The sequence below is a fragment of the Melozone crissalis genome, unplaced genomic scaffold, assembly GCF_028551555.1.
Source record: "Melozone crissalis strain CALT ecotype California unplaced genomic scaffold, PUWL_Pcris_2 ptg000008l_1, whole genome shotgun sequence".
Lineage (NCBI taxonomy): Eukaryota > Metazoa > Chordata > Aves > Passeriformes > Passerellidae > Melozone > Melozone crissalis.
In genome coordinates this window covers 18,515,480-18,537,463 of record NW_026535786.1, presented here as the reverse complement: position 1 = coordinate 18,537,463, position 21,984 = coordinate 18,515,480, and the positions used below count along the sequence as shown (strand labels likewise).

General features: G+C 38.0%; 1 protein-coding gene across 1 annotated transcript in view; it reads right to left on the bottom strand.

Moving 5' to 3' along the window:
* Positions 1 to 20,820, bottom strand: part of CFAP44 (cilia and flagella associated protein 44) — a 41,304-nt gene extending 20,484 nt beyond the window's left edge. The window contains exons 1-15 of the mRNA XM_054269863.1: positions 20,787 to 20,820; positions 16,409 to 16,476; positions 14,564 to 14,741; positions 13,375 to 13,537; positions 12,277 to 12,379; positions 11,744 to 11,960; positions 10,221 to 10,335; positions 9,542 to 9,706; positions 8,311 to 8,466; positions 7,634 to 7,681; positions 6,750 to 6,849; positions 5,432 to 5,526; positions 3,571 to 3,777; positions 2,552 to 2,662; positions 766 to 918 (exon numbers count right to left, since the gene is read on the bottom strand). Of these exons, the coding sequence (XP_054125838.1) occupies positions 766 to 918; positions 2,552 to 2,662; positions 3,571 to 3,777; positions 5,432 to 5,526; positions 6,750 to 6,849; positions 7,634 to 7,681; positions 8,311 to 8,466; positions 9,542 to 9,706; positions 10,221 to 10,335; positions 11,744 to 11,960; positions 12,277 to 12,379; positions 13,375 to 13,537; positions 14,564 to 14,741; positions 16,409 to 16,451 (1,854 nt within the window). The 5' untranslated portion in view covers positions 16,452 to 16,476; positions 20,787 to 20,820. The remainder of the gene's footprint in view (positions 1 to 765; positions 919 to 2,551; positions 2,663 to 3,570; positions 3,778 to 5,431; positions 5,527 to 6,749; positions 6,850 to 7,633; positions 7,682 to 8,310; positions 8,467 to 9,541; positions 9,707 to 10,220; positions 10,336 to 11,743; positions 11,961 to 12,276; positions 12,380 to 13,374; positions 13,538 to 14,563; positions 14,742 to 16,408; positions 16,477 to 20,786) is intronic.
* Between the last annotated feature and the right edge of the window lie 1,164 nt (positions 20,821 to 21,984).

Sequence of the window (21,984 nt, the reverse complement as noted above, 5' to 3'; positions counted from 1 at the left end):
TTGCTCCTGCATGCTAACTTCCTCCAAATTATAACACAAAATGAAGCTTTGCCCGAGCTTCAGTAATATAGGAGCAGTTAACAGAGAAGGCAGAGAAATCACAGGTTAAGAACAGAACGAGAGAGGCTGTTGCATTGTAGTGGATTGAGTATGGAACTGAGAGCCTGCTCACTGGAGTTCTCCTTCTGAGCCTAACATCAGCTTGTTTTTTAGTTTCACAAAACTAACTGTAGCTGTGACTTGACATAACTCTTTTCCTTTGGCCCCACACAATCTTTTTAAATACTAAGTACCATTCAGAAATTAAATGCACACCTTTAAACGTAAAAGATTTCTTAAAAGCCAGAAACACTGCTAAAAAAAAAAAGAGATGTTTCATATTTGCTTCAAGGTGACTACCTGGCAGTTTAATAACTGTTGAAAGAAATTTCCTATAGGGTGAATATCAGCCACAAGAAACAGTGCTTTTTGTCAAAATTACCAAAATTAAAATATTTTGAGAACTAATGCACTACCTTTCCCTTTCTCTAATGCTGTCTTCTAATTATAATCAAAATTCACATCATGCTTTCAGTGTCATGTAGGTTTGAATAAACCAAAAACAACTTGTAATTTCAAACCACAAATGGCTTTCACCTGCCATTCCCTTTCAAGGAGCTTAGCAAAAACCCTGTGATGACATACAGGGACTAGAAACTCTTTTGGGCAGTTTGGTCACCTGGCACAATGAAGAAGATGAAATTCTGCCACAGGAGAGTTTTTTACCTTGATTTGGGATTTAACACTATAAAAATGGAAGTACTGTGTTGGCAGGTCTACTATGTGATAGGTGGTCACTGTATACTGCTTCCCATGGTGAGGGGCAGGAACCTGGACAGCAAAGCCATTCTCACAAAGGATGAGCAGCGTGCTCTTGTTCTGTACAAAAACACAAAGAATGGGGCAGATGTATAAACGGAATTGAGACAAACGGGAGGAAGAGTTGGTTAGGCAGATGCATAGGCATAAAGCCAAACTCCAGCCACACTTACCTGTGCTCTTATTTCTATGTACGCTTTTAAATGGACATCAGAAGTCAGTGAGCTTCTTTTATGCTAGGCAAAGCTAAGGAATTGAGGAAATACTTGCTGTGTCCAAACCAGCTGAAATTCTGACACTGCTTAGCTTGAAAGCAGTATGATGATCTTTTGGAAATTTGGTTAAATTAAAAGATGGATTTGACCCATAACATAGTAGGTTTTTGGTTGATAATTTCATATATTTCCATACTAATAAATCCTTTATATCATCAAGACTTGGCTCAAAGTCTTGCCAAATGCTACTTACCTTACAGTTTGTTTTTTGTTGGCACCTCACAAGTCCTTTAAAATGGGAAGTTAGGAAGAATAGGTGAGGTGAAGGTAATAATTATTCAGTGTTTTGAGTTTTTAAAAGAAAAGTCTGTATTTAGTTTCAATTTTCATAAACTGTCTGGAGAAAAGAGAGAGAGGCTTATTTTATCTGACCTATCATTAAAAATGTGCAAAGAGGACATTTTAGAGTTGCTATGGAAACCCTAACTAGGAATGATATGGTTCCTGTGTCTATAGGATCTCAGTTTAAAAATGCATTCATTAAATGTAATGTATTTAAATAACCCGTGCTTCTTTAAAACAAACCAAAAAAAAGAAGAGGTGTGACACTCAGATGCTGGCACTGTGTTAAGCAAATGTTTTTATCTAGCAATGGAGGCCAGATACTGGTAGAGAAACTTACTCAGGCAGAATCTAACACCCAAGACACAAAGGGTGCTTTTTTAGTAAGGAGAAGTACCTTGTCTTTAAGGAAAGGACTCAAAACGCAACTGTCAGATCAAGATCTGTTGTTTCTGCAGTGAGATAGAATTCATACCAACAAGACTTATTTTGCCAGCTTTTAGAAGTGGAAATAACCACACTTTGCCACTATGCACCTGCAAAATGTATCTTGCTAGAATTTAAAAATAATTAATAGTCTCTCCTCTAAATAAGGTTACTGGACCAAATAAAATTTCAAATGTTATCCTAACCCTGGAACACTTTTAAATATTAGCAAAAACCTACATTGGTATGTCCTGACACGTTTCAAACACAGAATGTGAATTTCAAGAAGCACCCAAAATCTTTCTTAATGTCAAAAAGGTTTTCAAAAGCCTGTTTTAATAGGGGCAAGAGTCACAGACAGTAATGCCCAAATAACTTCTTTGTCAAAAAGAATCAGTTCTTTCAAAAGCTAAGGAATAAGATTGTTTCTTCAAAGTCAAGGGCTCAAAAAGCATACCAAAACCTTGTAGTTTGCATTATCCAAAACCCAAAATATGTCCATAGTGACCGAACCAGAGATTTAGCTATACAGAACCTTTTGTCATGCTGAAGCAGCATGAAGAACAAAGGAGCAAAACGTTATTTGTATTGTCTATAGAGGACATTACTAGAGTCGTGGATCTTCATCTATTTTGATTGGAAATTCTTTTTAAAATTATATGTTAACACTGCTAGAAAGAAAGGAAAGAAAACAAATATGCGTTACTCACATGAGAAGGTGGAGACCACTGTAATGCCTGTACAGGTCCAGGGACACAGATGAATCCAATAGGCCTGTATTCATTCTTAACAGCAAAAAAGAAAACTGTTTTGTCTTTACTCTGAGGAAAAACAAACAAATAAGCAAAGATGATGACTGAATCATAGCTGACCAAAAATTCAAAAGACTCTAATTACTTTATGACATAGGCACACACTTCCATTTTTTTGTGTTTAAACAGGGGAGATTTAGGACTGGATTTCCATGATGATTACTGGGAGGAAATAAAAACCCTGCCCACACTGTTCCAAGAAACATGTTGCACCCATATCTCTTAATGGCTACCCATTGCCCCAAGAACTCCTTCAAATCTCAGGCTCAGGCCTGATTTTTCAGATAAGGCAGCACAAGCTGATTTCCCCAGATAACAAGAAGTTCAAAAACTGGCACACAATATTATTCATTTTACCTTAAATCCTACACTAAATTAAATGCATGGGAATTCAGCTTAAGGAACGTGTAACTGCAAATGCAAACTGATCATGGCTAAGGACAAGCTTTTAAAAAGAGACACCACGTTAACTGGAAACCATCTCAAAGACTACCAGGCATAATGACTGACTGACCGACCCTGTGGCAAGGCCAAGCAGTGCTGGGTAGCAGCTGGATTGCTGCCAATGGGGTGTACCAACGGACTTGCTTTTACTAATTCCAAGATCCTAGTAAACGAATTCCTGAACCAAATTAACCCAATGAACCAAATCCATTTTCAAAGGGAATTACAGAATTCACACTAAACAGTCCAGTAATTCACAAAATGAATTGTGCGAATTGCATGGTTGCTTTCCTTCAGAAAAACAGGTGTGAGTGCAAACAGATCCTTCTCCCTGCACAGAGAACTACAGCAAGCAATCAACAGCAGCAACAGAAGTAAAACTGCATTGTCAGTAAACAAACTTGTACCTTATCTCCTTTTAAAGGCTCTACATTTATGGCTTAATAAAACCAACCAAACTGCATGATACATACCCCTGTGGCAAACACATATCCCTTTGGTTCATATGCCAGGGCTGTGACTGCAGCAGCATGAGGTTTGAAAACTTGCTTCAGATTTATCTCTGCAATCTCATTGGCCTGTCCTTCATGACCGGGCAGCAGTGTGGGATCATAAACTTCAATCATGCGGACAACACCATCTTCAAACCCCACAGCAATTAGACCTCCCTCAGGACTTACCTTTAAGTGAAACAAAGAAAAAAAATCACAGTGTACATCTGAGAGTTTCAAAGAATAATCCAGATTATGGTCTGTTGTTTACCTTTAAACTCACCTTATGTGGAAGTGTTGCTAAAGCACAAAGAATATTGCATACGTGGGAAATGTCATTTATCATCTCTAATATGATATCACAAAGGAAGAGAGAGGACTGGGGCCTATTTTTGGGTTGGATTGTGTTTTGGTTTTTTTTAGTGATAACATGTCACTGAAACTGAAGATGTTAATGAGGATGTGGTTGTAATGTCAGAGGAAGAGGTAATTCATACTGACATAAAGATATATCAGTAGCTTCTTAAGCAAAAGAGCTGAAACTCAAAACAAAGAATTATGTTTCCCTGAATATAATATGGGGCACCAAACATAAGTATGATTTTTTAAGAGGTCAGGGAACAGGCTTGGGTCTGGCTGAGTCCATAGAAAGTACAGCAGTCAACAGGGAATGCCACTTGAGATGGAAAGGAGGAGGAGTCCTTACTGTAAGTCCTGTAGGTAAGCCTATTGCTAACAATTAAGAGAGGCTTGAACTGTGATAAACCTTAGCAGAGACAGGCCTGTGTTTTAGCTGGATATAGCTGGACTTGTGGATTTAGCTGATATTTTGGCATACGTGGTAATGTTTTGAAGGCGATTATGAGCTGACTTGTCACTATTCACTTATCTAACAAAGACACTGCTAGCTTGCCTATGAGGTGATTATGGTATACAGATGCTTCAAAGTATGTTGGACTAAGTTTTCTTAGATTAATAGCAGAGATTTTAAAATACATTTGCACTCTTTAAATTGTGACCAAGTACCTAATGCAATTTTAAATGCAGCTGGATAGACTAAGTGCCTTTTATTTTTCAGATTGTGTCAAGTAATAACTTTCATAAAACTGAACTGAGTCAGTTTTGTGATGCTGTACAATTTACTGTGGCAGACATCTTACCTCATGAAGGTATAGGTAACCACTTAACAGCATCTCTGAAAGCCTGCATGGTCAGAATTATATTTTTATAAAATAATAACTTTTATAAAATGAAGGCACTCTCCCAGTGGAACCCTCACTTTGAACATTCAAGTAATTATTTGCCTCCTAAATTTGCTTGTTATTAATCCACCAGGCTGCTATGTTTTCTCAAGAACATGACTAGACACTACTTTAATTAAAATTAGCAAATATGCCTACAAGTGATAGACTCCACATTCCACAAATGATCAGTTCTGGCAACAGTTTTTAATGATTTATCTCCAAATGTTTGTGATTTGTCTGGGCTGTCATTTCAAAATGTGGTAACTAACTCAATATTAATTGACATTTGCTCTGTGTCGGTTAAATAGAAGCTGTTAGTCTAAGAACTCAGACTACTTCCCATACTGCACACAGAAATCTGATTTTAAAATTTTAGGAAGGCATAAAGTAGGATACCTGAAAACCCATAGTAAAGTTAAACTGTTCCCATACTGTATGCAAACATACTACCCCACAAACTTATCTATCCTGCTACAGTGAATTTCACCATGGCCTAACAAGTGAGGTCTAATGTCTTGTTTGCTGAGCAGCTTCCTGGATGCTGGCAGGCTCATAGGCTCCTTGATGAATTTTTGCTTAACAGGCCAGGAAACACTCACAATAGCCGGTGCCCATGCCAGCGCTGTTCCTCCCTGTTTAAACTTGATTACGCTCAGTTGGCTGTTGCTGCTGAAATCATAGATGCGCACTGTCCCTGTGTGGAAAGGAGACAGTAAGAATTTATTTCTTGCAATGTCACTTACATGTTAGGATTTATGGAGAAATGTCTATTTATTTGAATTAAAATCCGGATTAAATGTATGTTTTCTCTTTTGAGTAACAAAATGTCGGCATGAAAGATGACTGATGGTTACAGAGCACCATAGCTAACATGGTGCTCATGAACAAAACACATGATTTCTTCACTCTTCAACTTATACAGAACAAAGAGTTTTTGAGGCTGAGGGTTGTAATAAGAAGTCCCAGGCTGACAATCTACATGTAATTTTCAAGAGAGCACAGAATTGTGGCATACTCTACAGAAAATCTGTACCGACAACATAGGGAAAGATGATAGGCTACTATTTAGAACTGCCTAGGGAAGAAAACATAGGAGATTGTCCACAAAAGATCCAATTTCATTAGAGGGAAAATAACCAGATTCATAGGCACACATACTGATTGCATAAAATTCCCTTCCAACTAGCATTTATGTGAAACGTAGTTTGCTCAACTGGTAGGAGTTAGTCCTCAGGCTAGAAGAATATCTGCATTGCATAATGCAGACGAATTACAAGACAGTACTGACAGGAATTTAATTAAAAGACCTTGTAATGTTTTCTGAAAAATGTAAATGACATTGTTAGCGTTCTGGCCAGTAGTTCTTCTTTCAAAGCACAATAAAGCTAACACTGAGAGGCCTAAACAGCAACATCTATACAAGTTAAGTGAATATGTCTGTAATTGCTTGTTATCTGTTCATGAGAGCATAATAGGTATTGCATTTTCTAAGAAAGGCACAAACATTAATATTTGCAATGGCTTACACAATGCTGCAGGTGCATGTAATTCCTTACAAGATAAAAATCCCAAAACTTATTAAACCCCAGCACTGAATACAAGTACTGTTACTCAAACCAGATGTCTCACCTTTCCAGCCATTCCTTCAGAACAAACAATTCATGAAATTTCTCATTAAAAACTTCCATTGCTACAATCCCAGGTTTTTAGGATGAAAGAGTCTTAAAGTATTGTTTCAAAACATTCATGGTTTGCCTTAACTATTAAAGAACTGATCCCAGGAATAACAATTGGATGTAAAGTGACTTTGCAATAGCAAAAGCACAAAAACAAAACACAGTAGCTCCAAACCAAGCATCATTGCCCTTCCAAACCAATAATGGCAGTGGCATGAGAGGAAAGGAGCAGTGCACTCACGGTCAAGAGCTGTGGTGGCCATCAGGCATGTAAAGGGAGAGACACCGATGGCCTCAATCCCCCCAGAGTGGAAGGTACACACACGCTCTGGGTCATGGCTCTGCGGTGCAAAACAGAAGAGAAATTATGCTGCATTTTACACTTGTGCTCACCAGTTTGAGCTTATGCTGCCTGGGAAATAATTTAACCATCCAAGACATTACAGACTTTGTAACGTTTTCTTTTTTTTACATTAAATACAATTAGTTTGTATAGTATGTGTATTTTATTTACCGTAAAATTCTTGGAACATATTTTACTTTTCACATTAGAATTCTATTCCCCACAAAGGATTGTTCTTATTAACTTTATTATGTTCCAGAGCAAAAATTAAATGCTGCTTTTTCACCTCTGTCATCTATTTCTCCAAGAAAAACATCTCCAGCAGTAACACTAGTAGGATAAAACCCTTCAAATGTGTTTCATCATCTTCTTATTTTTTTCTAGTTCTTTCTGTTATTTAAAGACTATAGTAAGGATTAGTTCTAACACCTGTCTATAGAGAAAATAACAACACTCCTTCAACTCATTTCCTGCATCCATGCAGCTGTCATTGCCAGTTTACAGAATTAATCTCCTTTAAAGTAACTTGAATTTGGCAGCTGAAATTTCAGGAATCAAAAATCAAATTCCTCTTTACCATCCTGCACAATCATTACAATCAATTATGTTTGAAAACTTTATGAAATAAAATATCTGTTTCAATGCTACAAGTTCCTACCATACAACTTCACAAAACACAAATTTCATTCCTGATGGAACCATTGTAGTTACAGGATGTCACAGGACATGGTTCCTATTGCAAATGAACTGAAGAAATCAGAAGAAATAAAAAACAAAATTACCATATTTGAAAAAGTCAAATCCAGCTTCCATATTGATCCACTTGTATCCTGAAGAAAAAAAACACATTAATTGAATATTTTCACTCAATTTGGAAATTTACCGTATTAAAAGTGCACATGGTGACTTCTTAAAAGGTCCTTAATTATCACAGTGAAACAAAAATTACTAAATGCAATTATGTTAGTCTTAAGAATCCCATTCATCACTTTAAGGTAATAGAACTTGACAATACTTTTTGGCATTCTCCTATTCTTATGCCAGAGTCTCACACATTACTATACACTAAAAACACAGCACAGCATAACGTAACATAATTCAATTGGAAGGGACATGCAAGGATCATCTCGTCCAATTGCCTGATCACTTCAGGCCTGACCAAAATTTAAACTATATTATTAAAGTTCCTCTATATATGCCTCTTAAGCATTGACAGGCTTGGAACTTAAACAACCTCTCTAGGAAGCCTGTTTCTGTGTTTAAAAAAAAAAAAAAAAAACAACAAACCTATAGGTAGGTAGGTAGATAAGAAGATTAAGATTATTTTCTATATATCTAGAAGACTGAATTCTACTAAAAAGAAACACTCTGATTTGTAATAGACTCCTACTATTACTTACCAGCATGTTCCTTATTTTGTGTTTCTCCACAGAGATGCATGTACCTGAGTGTGTCTTACCTGAGCAAACCAGAAGGACTGTCCCTGGTCATGAATTTTTGTAATGAAATTCAGGCTGACATTCTTGCCAAGCCAAAGTTCATTCATAGGCTCCATCTCCACTAACCCTGTGTCATCCACAGGATCAGCAGTATCTACTATCTCAAAGTTCCACATCTTCATGGCATTGGAAGCATTAAAAAAAGAAAAAAATAAAAAGCTTTTTTTATAAGACCAGGTGGTTTTCATACACAATAAATATGGAAAATCAAAATTTTAAGAAAGCAAAATCACTGCTTTGAACATAACTAGAACAGTGACTGGAGCTTCAATTCAGCCCTGACACTAGCAGAGCTGTACATGGCAGCTTCAGAACTATGCAGAATAAATGGTATCTGTGGGCACTCAGCATGGCTCATACTGAGGCAGCACAAAGTAATGGGAAGTCTAACCCTTCCATGTTCTGCTCTGTGCGATAAGGACACCACATCAGTTAGAACGCTTATAATCACGTGAATTTTCCTAAGGGAAAACACCAACCTATAAAATACAACAACAACAACAACAGTGTTTGTAACCCTCCACTCTCTATAGGTCAGTATACCATTGATTATCTTGGCCATTCCACACATCAGCAGAAGACATATCATGTTCTCCCTTAAAGAGCAGGAAAATAAGATTGCAAAATTCTTGATCATTGACAGGTGAGATCAGAAAGTGGTGTGACACATAAGGAAAACATTTTGACCTTAATCTATAGAATTATTTGTTAACTTCAGGATGCTTTTTCTTTAATTTTCCGCCATTTTAGGACATTTATCTTTGAGATGCTAGTTAATTGCTGTGTTATTTTAACATTAATAATCTGAGCTTTTAAACATGCAGAAAATTAATTTCAAATATTCCTGTAGCTTGTTTTTTATCTTTTAGATAACACCACATGTTAATAGGCCTGGAAGTTATACAATGTTAGAATGTAGTCAGGAACAAAGCTGTTAGAAAACCACTGAAGATTGTTTTGATTTACTAAAGTAAAAGCTGATTTGTTTATTACTATTAAACAAGGAAAACTGCATGCCATGCTATCCAGTTCAAACACATATACTGTGGAGATGTGCTCTTATTTTCTTTGTTATACCAAATAATTTTGGGAAATAAACTATCCTCCAAAAATCTGGTAAAGGAAATACATAATATTTACCTGCTGACCTTACATGTGCACACCTAAAGGCAGAGCAAAAGAAAAACTCACCCGAATGACACCATCTTTTCCAACAGAGTAAAGGTCTCCTTCATCAAAAATTAACTGGCTGATAGGGCCCTCATGACAAGGCTTGTGTCCAGGCTGACAGAGCTCTACTTTAATGAGGCCACCTTCCCAAAGCAGCAAATTCCCCCACTCAGTTCCTGAGACAACCTTCAATGCAAATGAAGATAAGTATGTAAGCACCTGCATGTAATTGTGCAGAAGCAGGCAAGAACCCAATTAACATTTGTGGCTTCCTTCCATGAAAGCATCAAAGCAGTGGCAAAGTACAGACATTTGCAAGAGAAGATGTAAAGGGTTAGGAGGTTCAACTTTTTAGCAATGTGACATAATTTGCATGCACTGAAATTGGTGAAGATTTGGACCAACAGTCTCTTTGTATTTCTGTACACTAATGTTTTCACATTAGAAGACACTCTGCCCTAAGCCAACCCAGATCTTTTTTCTGGGAATTACAACACTAACTATTTTCCAATTATTACAAAGCAAGACTGGGATTTTGGGCAAATTGATGGCAATATTTTCTTCTCAGAACAGTGCATCACGGGCCTGATTAAAAACATTTTTAAGCAAATAGTAACTCTCTAACTTACAAAGCAGACTTTATATCAAAGCCTAAAAGGGTACATAATATTTTTGCATTTGGTCACTTTTTCTCACTTACCTTCCCATCAGGCAGCTCCACAAAACCTATAATGTCAGACACTGCTGTTTTCCCAAACCTGCCCAAAGCTCCTTGCAACTTGAGACCAGTCAATGTGAGAGCCATCTTCCAGAACCTGAGTACAGAAAAAAACACCCCCCACTGATACAAGATTTCCTAAACACCGTTCAATCGCTCTTAGACATTGCAGTACTCTTACCAGGCATGCCTTGCTCATGTATTACTCCTTTTTGCAGGAGAACTTGGGGTTGTTTTTTTTTTAAAATTACATAAAGCTTTACATCTACACAAACATTTCCCTATCCCACTCCTACAAAAAAGCTAGGAAAAGGATTTGGAATAAGCAGAATAAAGATTAAACTACTATTAAAAATTAAGAGGTGTAAAATCCACATCTACATCTTTCTGGCTCATACACATACTTAGGAATATCTATTTTATCTTTGCTGTGGGGTGTACAATGCTCAGTTTTGTAAACCCAAGGCACTAAGGACTTCATTAAATGTCATCCAAGTCCTCTTGTGGAATTAAACTCTACTATAAAATCTCACTGAGGCAAAGGCTTTATCCTAAATATTAGTGTCTCCTGTGTTTGCAGGAGACATTACTTTTAAGATGACTGTTGGAAACTGTAATTTGAGTCCACATTTGGGTGAAAGGTCATGTTTATCATGTAATAAAATCTATATCAGAGGTTATTTGTAGTATCTCAACTCGAAAGAAAATTTATAAGGGATTTTGTTTAGTCAGACTTCTAAACTACACTTGTTCTGTGTCTAAATAAATAATTTGCTATTTCAGACCCACCTTGCAACCAAACTATAAAGCAAATCTCAGATTTTTATCTGATTTCCCCATTAAAATTCAAAGAAACTTAAGATGCATTATCATTTTAAAGATATCATTTTTATTACAACAGAATCCCACTCATAGCATAAGATTCTGCTGTGTTAACATTTGAGTACTGGCTAAGCACAGAACACAGAAAGAAAGTTTGAAGTCGTTGGGTGTTTGACCCTGTTTTATAAAAGGAGCCATGAACTAAGCAGGGAGGGGAATGTATGGAAACATCTTTTGTAGGCTTTTGGTGTGATCAGAGGGTTTCTGATCCATGACTTGGCAACCAGCTCCAATGGCTGTCCAAGGAACAGATGAGCTCAAAAATCAAAGACAGAGAGCCCAGAAGGCACAGAAGGTAAATATGGTAAATATCCTATGTTACCAGCTAGAAGACATACATACATAAGAATTTTTCATTACTTCCCACTGCTTGTTGAAATTTGAAGAATGGAGCCAGAGGTACTGACATTTAACATCAAGCATCATCCTATTTGGACAGCAAAGATATTGAAAGACTTGTTTGACTGGCTGAAGAATTTGAAAATCCTCATTTTTGTAATTGTAAGGGCAGGTAAAATAGCATTCCTCATTGTTATGATTGCTAGTGATACATTCTTGTTAATCATCTACTATGAATTATGACTGCAGAGGTGTTATGTATTAATCCTAATCAGCAAACCTACTTGATGTGTCCTGATCCACCTGTAGTCAGATGCTCTTCATTCTCAGCAGAAAACATGACCTTGTAAACATCCTGTGCAAAAGCTTTTGACCTCAACAGAGTCTCCTCTTGTGTCCAGTCCCAGATGGTCAACATATAGTCAGGGCTGCTCCCAACACTGGCCAGCAAAGAGCCAGTACGGTTGAAATCACCAAAAACATAGGCTACCTCTGTCCCACCTAAAGAAATGTACAAGACCCAAAACACATGCACAGGAAAGAGGTAGAAACAACACAAAAATCTACTCAGAAGGAGCTCAACATTCACTGAAATTATTTTTTATTCAATAGGTAATGGCTTTAGGTTGGCTATCTCTATCAAATAGAAGTTTCTTCCCATGCAATAAAAACTTGAAACCAATGTTTTCTATTTTTGCTGTGAAGGACCAGAAGACTCTATTTCCTCCTAAACTAAAAGTGATCCACTACTCCATCTGCTGGGATCTTTAAACACTAGTCCATCTGTATAAAACAAAAATAGAACATTTTACACTACCTTTCAGTATTCTGTAGGGCCTCACCGAAGGATATGTGTAGATGACAATGTTTGGCTTCTTTCCTTTTTCTCCTACTGCAAAGTACTCCTTACTAGGGTGTGCCTTGAAAAAGCAGAAGTCTTGTTGCATGCTGTAACACCTTTGTCTTTATCCTGATAGTTACTGAGTTATTGTATTCACCCACTCATTAGTCCAAACATACTGCCATAAATACTAAATTGCATTTTTCTGTGTGCTTATTCTGAACAACTGTCAATCTATTGCTCAATATCAGAGTGAAGCCACTATGCACACAAAATGGTATATCCCACATATACTGGGGAATCATCACAAATGGTGAAGCAATCTACTTTGTGATGCATCCTTTTACGATTCCTACCTCACTCAGCCCACTAGCTAATCTTTCCATAGCAGCATTTGTGTCAGCAGCCATCTACTTCAGCAGACAGCTGCAGAAGAGCTATCCTGAATGACACTACTCTGAAGGTGTAAAAATGTACACTGATTCCCCAGAAAAGGCTGCTTATGATGAAGCAGGACTACCAGTCTGAAGCTGATAGTCTGAAAGCCTTGCTCATGTGCAATAAAACAGAGATAGCAGAGCTTTCACATGGTAAGGTACTTCAGAGACAGAACTTGATACTTTAAGCTTTTGATAAGTTTATCAGAGTGAAACCAGATACTTTTTCTCTTTATTTGTGTGGGAGCTTGATTTTCTAAATTTTAATTGCAAGTAGGACTCTATATTAGTATCAGTTTTGATTAGGACCAATGAAGTGTTGAAAAAATAAAAGAATTGCTATGAGCCAAAAGATTTAAATAAGAATGTAAACATAATCCCAGCTGGACTTGTCAGTCCTTTTAAGTAGCTGAGCCTGGGACTAAGGTGTGCAGATACTTGTCCTCTGCCAATTATACAGATGGGATGAGAAGCCCATGCTGCATGATCCACACATTCCTTTAATCAATACCATATACTTTCTTATGTATATTAAAGTGCAACTGTAGAAGTCTCCCATACCTGGCAACCACAACCAAGCAAACATTTTCTCCCTAGGAAGTGACTAAAGTTCTTAAACAAGAAACAAAAGCCATACTGTGATAAACCCAATGCCACTGCCACAGCTGCTCCGGATGTGTTTCTGATGCTTAGTACTCAGGTTCTGGAGGATCACCTGGTTGCCTGCTACATAACCTACAGTATCTCTATCCATTACCATCAGGTTTACAGGTCTGGTACAGTCATATCCAAAAGAATGTCTGGGAAACGTCCAATAAGGAAAAGATTAGACACTGGTTTTCTAGACAGTTTACTAAGTGGATAGAAATGCTTTAACTGAAACTGAAATGGGAATACTGAAACTAGTGACTAAGCCTGATGGCAGGAGATAATTTTCTTCAGTATACAGTGAAAGGAAAATATATCTTGACTCTATAACTGAAAGGAAGGCACAAGTAAAGGCTTTCTGAAGTTCATATCCCATCTTTTCATCTCCACTATGGGTACACCTCTTGCTTCTGATCATTTGGGGCTGTAAAAAATTCATATTTTATCTGTGTTCTCTTTTCAACTGAAATGAAAAAGATGTGCATCAGATTACCAGGAAAATCTGTATATATACTGTTATACAGACAAAGATCAAGCAAGTTTTCAAGCTCACTTCTTGTTTACAGGCAGATGTAAAAAAGGGAATAGCAGTTTTCAATACCAACTGAACTGTGTCTGCAGAGAAAACCACCAGCATATACAAAAATCACACATCATATCCTACCCCACTTGACCATACCTACCAAAGAGCTTATTGTAGCTCTTAACTGATGGGCACCACTTCCTTCATTCTATGAGTTTAGATCTCCCGAGCACCAGAATGCAAATCTACCTGGTTCTTTCCCCACTTCTCCTTTATGAGGTATACAGGAGCTCTTCTGCTCTCCCCTCAGCTTCCTGGGGAACACCAGTGTGGCTACAGAGAAAGGGAGAGCTTTGCAGGGTGTATTCTTATGCCAGCCTTGTGCCTGGTCACATTAGCTTCTCCATGATCTAGTTCTACAGGAGTACTTATGACAGGAAGCACTATGCTCAGTAAGAAATCTTTATGAGGTCAAGACAATACTTAAGATTAAATTCACCCAGAACCATAACTGGCCAGGATTTTTACCTGTGTCTCAACCAAAGGTATCCCACTAATGCCACATAGGCTACTCCAAATTTGACCAATACAATTTTGAGAAGGTGTATTAAATATCATTAGCTTTGAATTCGCCCAAGCTCAACAGAAAGGATACTTAAAAACAAGAAGGTCGGTGGATATCTCAGTGTCATTAGTCACATATGGTCCTGAATATACATCTTCATACGTGTAGAAGAAGTTTTCATTTATTTTCTTTTTTACGTCTGCAGGACTTTTTTCTGGTTTTGAAGATACTTGAGTATTATCTTGTTTGTCCAATTTGGCTTCTGCACCTCAGAAGTGAGAACATAACAGAAATTCATATTCACCATATGTTTTGGGTTAGTTGCTGATATTTGCACCTGACCATAAAAAGGGAAGGAGTCACAACTCTTTACCCCCTTTGATAAAGCAATCAATACTTCATAGCTCAAAACAAGGGTTCCATGCCTTAGCAACTACTTGTCCTGGAACACTCTGCAACAAACACTCCCTCAGGCTTTTAAAAACTTCACTGTAAATATTCAAAACTGAAGAATTTAAACAAAAAAAAAATTTGTTTGAAAAATACTGGTTTTAAAACTTTAAGACTTACTAAAGCAGTTCAGTTGAGGTTTGGTTGATATTTAGGTCTCCACTTTAGAAACCAAACAAATTTTAAAGTGTCTGTTTTCTGTAGCTATTGAATGCACATTGTTACACAAAACAATTATTAAAACCACTTATAATGGACTACCAGAAGACACCCCTGTCTTCAAGAAAGCAAACTGCTAATGTGTGACCCAGTGTAGCTCCTCACTGGATTGCAATGCACAATTACTGTCAACTTGACTTCCAACTAGTCATAAGCACTTGCTAAAAGAAGTCTCCAATTGGTTATCTCAGGTTAAATCTATTTTGTAAGCATTGCATGCTATCCTGACTGTTTTCTCTCCTAGGTGGGCCATGAGAAACAAGTAAAGGGGGCAGAGACCAGCCAGGCAAGGAGCAAAGTTAAGCCAACTGACAGGGAGCAGAAATACTCAATCACCGTAAATGAATACAGTCTGAGGTTGTTAGGCTGTTCCTAATAGTAACTGTAAAAACAATGAAAACTAGAAACTACAGGGGGTTTTAAGTTTGTACCACCATCCCCTCAGTGAACACCCATTCTCAGCAATGCTCTCAATGTCCAATTCCACTTGCTCCCCTTCTTCCTCCCGTTCCTCTGCAGTTGGTGATTCACTCGAAACACTAGTTTTGTTTTCTTTTGCAAAGTATAATTGGTATCACTCTCTTAGGTATGAATTCCTTTGACTAATTTGCTCATATATGCCATATTAAATAAATATTTAGTTCTGTAGTAGTAAAAGAACCTCCTCTGTCCAACAACAGACTTCCTGATGCTTAGCACTAAGTGTCAGGAGAAGTTTACTTCCAAAAACCAGTAATTTAAAACTTTGGGGAAGGAAAGAAACAAACATCCTATAACAGAAAAAAGGTGTAAGAGGAAGATCAAACAAATGCCAAAAGTAATGCAGCAATGCATCAAAAAATCCTTCCAAAGTGGATTTGTTATTCATGCTACCTGGATCTAGTGTGTTAGATGACATGCGGGACAATTGAAATAGATACTGGACAGACATTTCAAGATGAAAAATATGTTAAAAAGAAAAATACTGGCCTCTGACTGAAAGAGTCTGGTGGAGTTAAAAACCTGATTTCAGTATTAGCTACAGAGACAGGTCTAAGCAGCAAAAATTTTCAGGGAAGGGACTTTGAGAGCTGAGGCACAGCAGGAACAGCAGGCACATGGCTTGGCCCAGAACATCACTATGACCAGAGTGAAAATAAAATTTGGCAACACCAAGAGCAGGAACTGGAGTTGAAGCAAGAAAGGGGTGGTGGAAGAATGGTGGAAGAAACCAGAAGTTACTGTAGGTTCAGTACAGAAATCAGGACATAACAGGGAAATGCTCACCACTGGGTTCTGCCTCTGCATCTTGTGCTGGTTCCTGTTCCATTGGAAAAGGTGGATGTTCTCTCTCCCTGGCAGTGGTAAAGACAAACCTTTAGTATTGTTGCTTTTATTTGCCATTTAGACAATTCTCATTTCCTCTCAAATGCTTTGAGATTCCCAAAGATGCTATTTGTCTTCTGCCTGTACACAAATATGGATAACCTAAAGATATGTCCTTCTTAGTAGGGTGAATTCATTGGCTGAGGTTTTAGGACTCCAGGATCTGAATAAATTGCTGCAGCAAAACTTTCATCTAAATACTGTGTAATGGTGGGAACTGACATGATTTAAATGTGCTGAGGTTCTCTTTAATATACTGGGATGAGATCTGCTTTTGAGACAACAAGGCTATTCCTTCACCTTTGTGGTGGACTTCACAAAAATATCTGGAGATAGACATTCTGAGATCACCTAATATCTTGAATGGAAAAGCAAGAGAGATGAATCCTTGAGAAAAAAAAAAGCACTTTCTTCAAAACATTTTATGATAATAGAAAACAAATCTAAAAGTTAGCACCATTTTTTTTAATTAAACAATTTAATAACACCCCTCCCCCATATCATTTTTATCTTTCAGATCATCTTTTTCAGGGTGCCACATTTTTTACTAGTTACTATTTTCCTCTGAAGTGGAAAAGGTCCACATTTGTCATATAAAAACCACACACATTGACCATTTTTACAAAAGCCTCAAAAAGAAGCAAAAAAGCATAAGCATTGCTCTTACTTTAAATTTATTCTGCCTTCTGATTTCATATGTGTTCTCCATTTTCAAATGAAACACCTCAAAATGCACATTGGAGCAACTTTGCATCAATATCACAGCATGAAAAAAACTATCCAAAATCAGAAAATTCAGAAGTTGTATATAAAGAAACATGAATACTCAGAATAAGAAATATGAGCAGGATGCAAGCAAATCCCTCTTCATTTGTAATCATGATTTGATACCACTAAGAAGTCCCTAAAAATGCATTTCCTGTTTCCAGCTCTTGGTCAGAATCCATTTGGAAAAAATATTTTGAGGAATTTCAGGCTTTTCCAATATTTCAGGAAAGGCAAAGTGTCTTAACAAAATGCCACCCATGAGAAGGACAAAGAGGACAAAGAAATATTTTAGATATGTCATTCTTGTTGTTCTATGGCCAATCTTCATCCAAGAGTCCTGAGTGTCTTCCATAATCTGACTTTCCTGCATAATTTCACGTAAGAATTAAAAATGAGATTTTATCCTTTAGGAGTGGTGAGAAAAACTTGAAAATAGACAAGCAGAAAGTTTTACATTTAGAAAACAAATGAAAACAATTGCAATACATGTCAATATATTTAAATGAAATTCATGAGTTTTTAATGGGGTAACACAACTGATATCACTCAAGTTGAAGAAATAGTTATAGACTATTTGCATAAATAGATAGTGGAGTGTTCAGAGACCTGAATTCTAATTCCAAACCCAATAATGATGTGCACAATTTGTATCAGCCATTTCACCTCTGGCTGTCTCAGTTATCTCCTGTGAAAAATTAGATAATAATACTTACCCATCTTAGCAAAGTGTTTTGATATCCACAGAGAATCAAAGAGCTATAAAATTTCAAATTATTGTAACTAATTAGCAATCATTTATCTTCTAAAAATTAAGACTATCATAGTTTTCATTATAAATTAAGTCCTATCTGGAAAATGCTTTAGGCTGAAAGAGGATATGAACATTTCCATTTGCATTGATATCTGGGTTCTAGTTAAAGAAAGATACTGCGATGTCCACTGTGCACATTTTTGTGATGGCATTCAAGCACCAAAGCAAATTCTGAATTTAAGGACTCAGAAGAGGCTCAAGGGGATAACTTTGTCTACTTTGGCTGCAGATTCTGGCTTTCATGAGTTGGCTGATCCTGAAAACTCTTGTGCAGGCTCACCATGACAAAGGCATGCATTTCTCTGAATGTTGATTTTATTTTCCTGGGGAAAATTGGCAGATTGTTTTTACAACAGATTTCCTAAATCAGAAAGATTTAAGCCTTTTGGTACTGCAAACTGAGATAATGACAGTTAGAACTGGTGTGACAAGTCTAGTGAGAAAAAAAAAAAAACAGCAATCATAATTTTTCTGCCAATGCCTGATCAGGGCAGTACATTTTCCTCCTGGTCCTGGTAAATCAAGACACTGACTTGAAATACTGTACCAGATCCACATCAGTTTCACCATTTCCAAGAACTCAGGAACTTATTCCCACTAAGGACTGAATTCAGGTTATCCTTGTTTCAGTGGAAGTGCTACAAGCTGGGAATTTCAGCAAAGTTTCATTTTCTTTCAAACTGCCCTTTTCTTAGCTATGTTCTCAAAAGCCACAGAATGGAGAAATGTGTTCATTCAGGCATATAACTTCAGTTATTTCAAAGCTAAAATGGTTTTTTGTCAATTTTGCTGCCACACAGAATCTTTATATATGGAAGCCTCTCAAAAATTCTCAGTAAATTTAGACATTAAGTGATTTCTCATCTCAGATAATTGTCTCGTTTATTCAAAATACAGCATAATTAAATCAAATGGGTTTTTATTTGCTAACACATAAATTCAGTGAGATCACACCGCTTTCTTTCTATTTTGTCATCCTACACTTTTCTTCTTTCCAGAAAAAAAAGTGTTCAAATGTGTAGACCTCATAAATGCAGTTCTTGCCATCATAAACCTTGTGACTGACACTTCAACTGCATAAAATACAAGAAAAAAAAAATTATCAAAATGCAGCCTACAGTTTTACTTTAGAAAACAGAACATATCTAACAGTTAATTTAAGGTGTCTCTCCCCATCATGAACTGTTTCAGTGTGCTTAAATGACATCACCTATCAGCTTTTACATCCACAGAAGAGTGATCATCAGTTCTGACCACTAATTCAATTTGTGTAGAAATAGGGAACTATTACTGCAGAATAAAACTGCAATGCTATTAGTACCAGCAATAAGCAAGAGATTAAAAAATTATCTCTACATTGTGCTACTTCTGCAGGATTTAATTTTTTTGTTTCCTTTCAAAATGTGTTAATTTTTTTATAGAAAAGCTTTACCCACTGGTGGGCTTTGGATTAAAAAAAAAGAAAAGATAAAAATGAAAAGACACTTGGTCTTTCTTTCAGCAGAGATTGTTATTTCTTTAGTTGTTTTCATTCCACATGAAGGAACTCAGTTTGTCCCAGGACTGCCAATCCTGACTCCTCCTAGCACTGCACTGTCAGCCTTCCAGGCTGCACTCTCTGCTCTCCCTGACCTGGGGGTAGCACTGATCTAAAACACAGCTGCAGCTTTTGGGTTTCATGGGAGGTGTCTGCCACGGGGAACACCATACTGATCATCTCTTCTGGGGTAAGACATCTTCTTCAAGTCTAGCTCTGCTTTGGATGTGTCAGGTCTCTTCCCATCTGCCAAGCCCTGTTTTTTAAACTCACTTTCAACCATGGTCTCCTCAGCACTTTTTTTTGAATCTTTCATCTGTTTTTGAAAAACAGCAGACCATCAAACATCTCTCTCAGCACTCATTTTTGCCTCCAGACCACTTCAGAGTACATTAGCAATTTACTGGGCTGCTGATGAGTGCAAAATGGGCAAACAGGAGAATCTTGTAAAGCTTAATTTCATTTTAAAAAAAAAATTAAAGTCTTATAGTGTTTATATACAGAAAAATATCCAAGTGTAAATCAGGCATAGAAACTAGTGCTGTCTGTATATCATTATCCATCAGCACTAGAAAATCAGTAATAAAAGCCAGTTTAGGTAATCAACCCAAGATCCCATGGAAAAAAATAAAAAGTACTAGAGAATATGGCTGCTCTTACAACATGTTGAAGACTTGAGAGCAAGGAGAATAACAAAAAGTATCAATTCTCACATCAGTTAAGTATATAAATTATTTACTAGTCAGAGACCAAGACAGCAAGGATAAAGCTACAAAGCAGGATTTAGACACATTAGCTTTATCATAGCCCCATTGTCTCCTTTCTTCCACATCAGAAAGAAAAAAAGAGATGGACTGGAGCCCTGCTATTGTTCTCCTCTCTATTACTATGTTGTACACATGCAAAGTATTTTCCTATTTCATAGGAGAAATAAATCTAACTCTAATTTACAATCTTACACCTAAAGTAGCCCTCTGTATGATCCACGTATCCTAGCTCTGACACATGCAAGCAAAAGTTTCAAGTCTATTAAAGCTGTCCTGTGAATAAAGGTTACCAGGTTTCTACTAAGCAGAAATAACAGCAGGTGACATCACTAGTTACTGATTAACTTACAGCGTTTAAAAAAAAAAAAATCATAAAAATGAGTATGAGAGGATTACCACAAATGCAACAGGCAATAAAATTAACTGCCTCACAGATGGCAAAGAAAACCCAACAAGTCCCACGTTTCAGATGAAGTACGGGACGGTCTAGCCCTGTTGTGGGACATTTATTCCTGTTTAGCGGGGATAGCAGAGGGCAGGCAAGGGACACCTGGCGATCCGCGGGGCTCAGGGGAGGGAGCCTCAGCGGGGCCCTGGGGAGGGTGCGGGCACAGAGGGGGCCCGGGGGGAGTCGCGACTCCGGGGCCCTGAGGAGCGGGGCAACCGGGAACAACCCGCGGGCCCGCCGGGGGCGGCTGTGCCCAGAGCGGCCGCGGTCTCCCCACGGCCCCGGTACCTGCGCCCGGAGCGGCCGCGGCCTCGCCACGGCCCCGGTACCTGCGCCCGGAGCGGCCGCGCTCCCGTCTCCAGGCAACGGCGGCGGCGGCGCGGCGCCCCGGGAGCGGAGCCAGCGGGCGGGTCGGCGGCGCCACCGGGCCAATTGCAGGGGCTGGTGGTTGTTTTACTTTGGGCTGTTCGGGTTTTTTCTTTAAAGTAACCTCTGCTTTGGCCACGGTTGCGGTCTTTTCAGAACTCAGCGGGAAAATTAAATTAGCGACAGATCTAGAGGAGACAGTCTTGAGCTGCGCCAGAGAAGATTTAGGTTGAACATTAGGAAGAATTTCTTCACAAAAGGGATGATCAGATATTGGAATGGGCTGCCCAGAGAGGCGATGGGGTCACTGTCCCCAGAGGTGTTTAAGGAAAGACTGGACGAAGCACTCAGTGCTTCTAGTTGACGTTGCGGTGTTTGGTCACAGGCTGGACAGGAGGATCTCGGAGGTGTTTTCCAACCGATTCTGTGATTCCGTGAATTCCCCAGACGTTCTTCCCGCCCGCAGTCTTTAGCATGCGCTCCCGTGCGCCCTTCGCTTGGGGCGCGCTGCCCCGGGCGGCGCAGCTCGGCTAACTTCCCATGCACCTGTGTATTCAGGATATATATATATACACCTTAATTTTTATGCAATAAATGCATGTTTTGGAATACATCTATGTATATGTATATGTATATGTATATGTATATGTATATGTATATGTATATGTATATGTATATGTATATGTATATGTATATGTATATGTATATTAAAAGCAGTTCTTGAAACTGCCGGCTGGTATTTTGTCTGGCGTTCCGGCGGAGGGTGCAGGTACAGAGGGA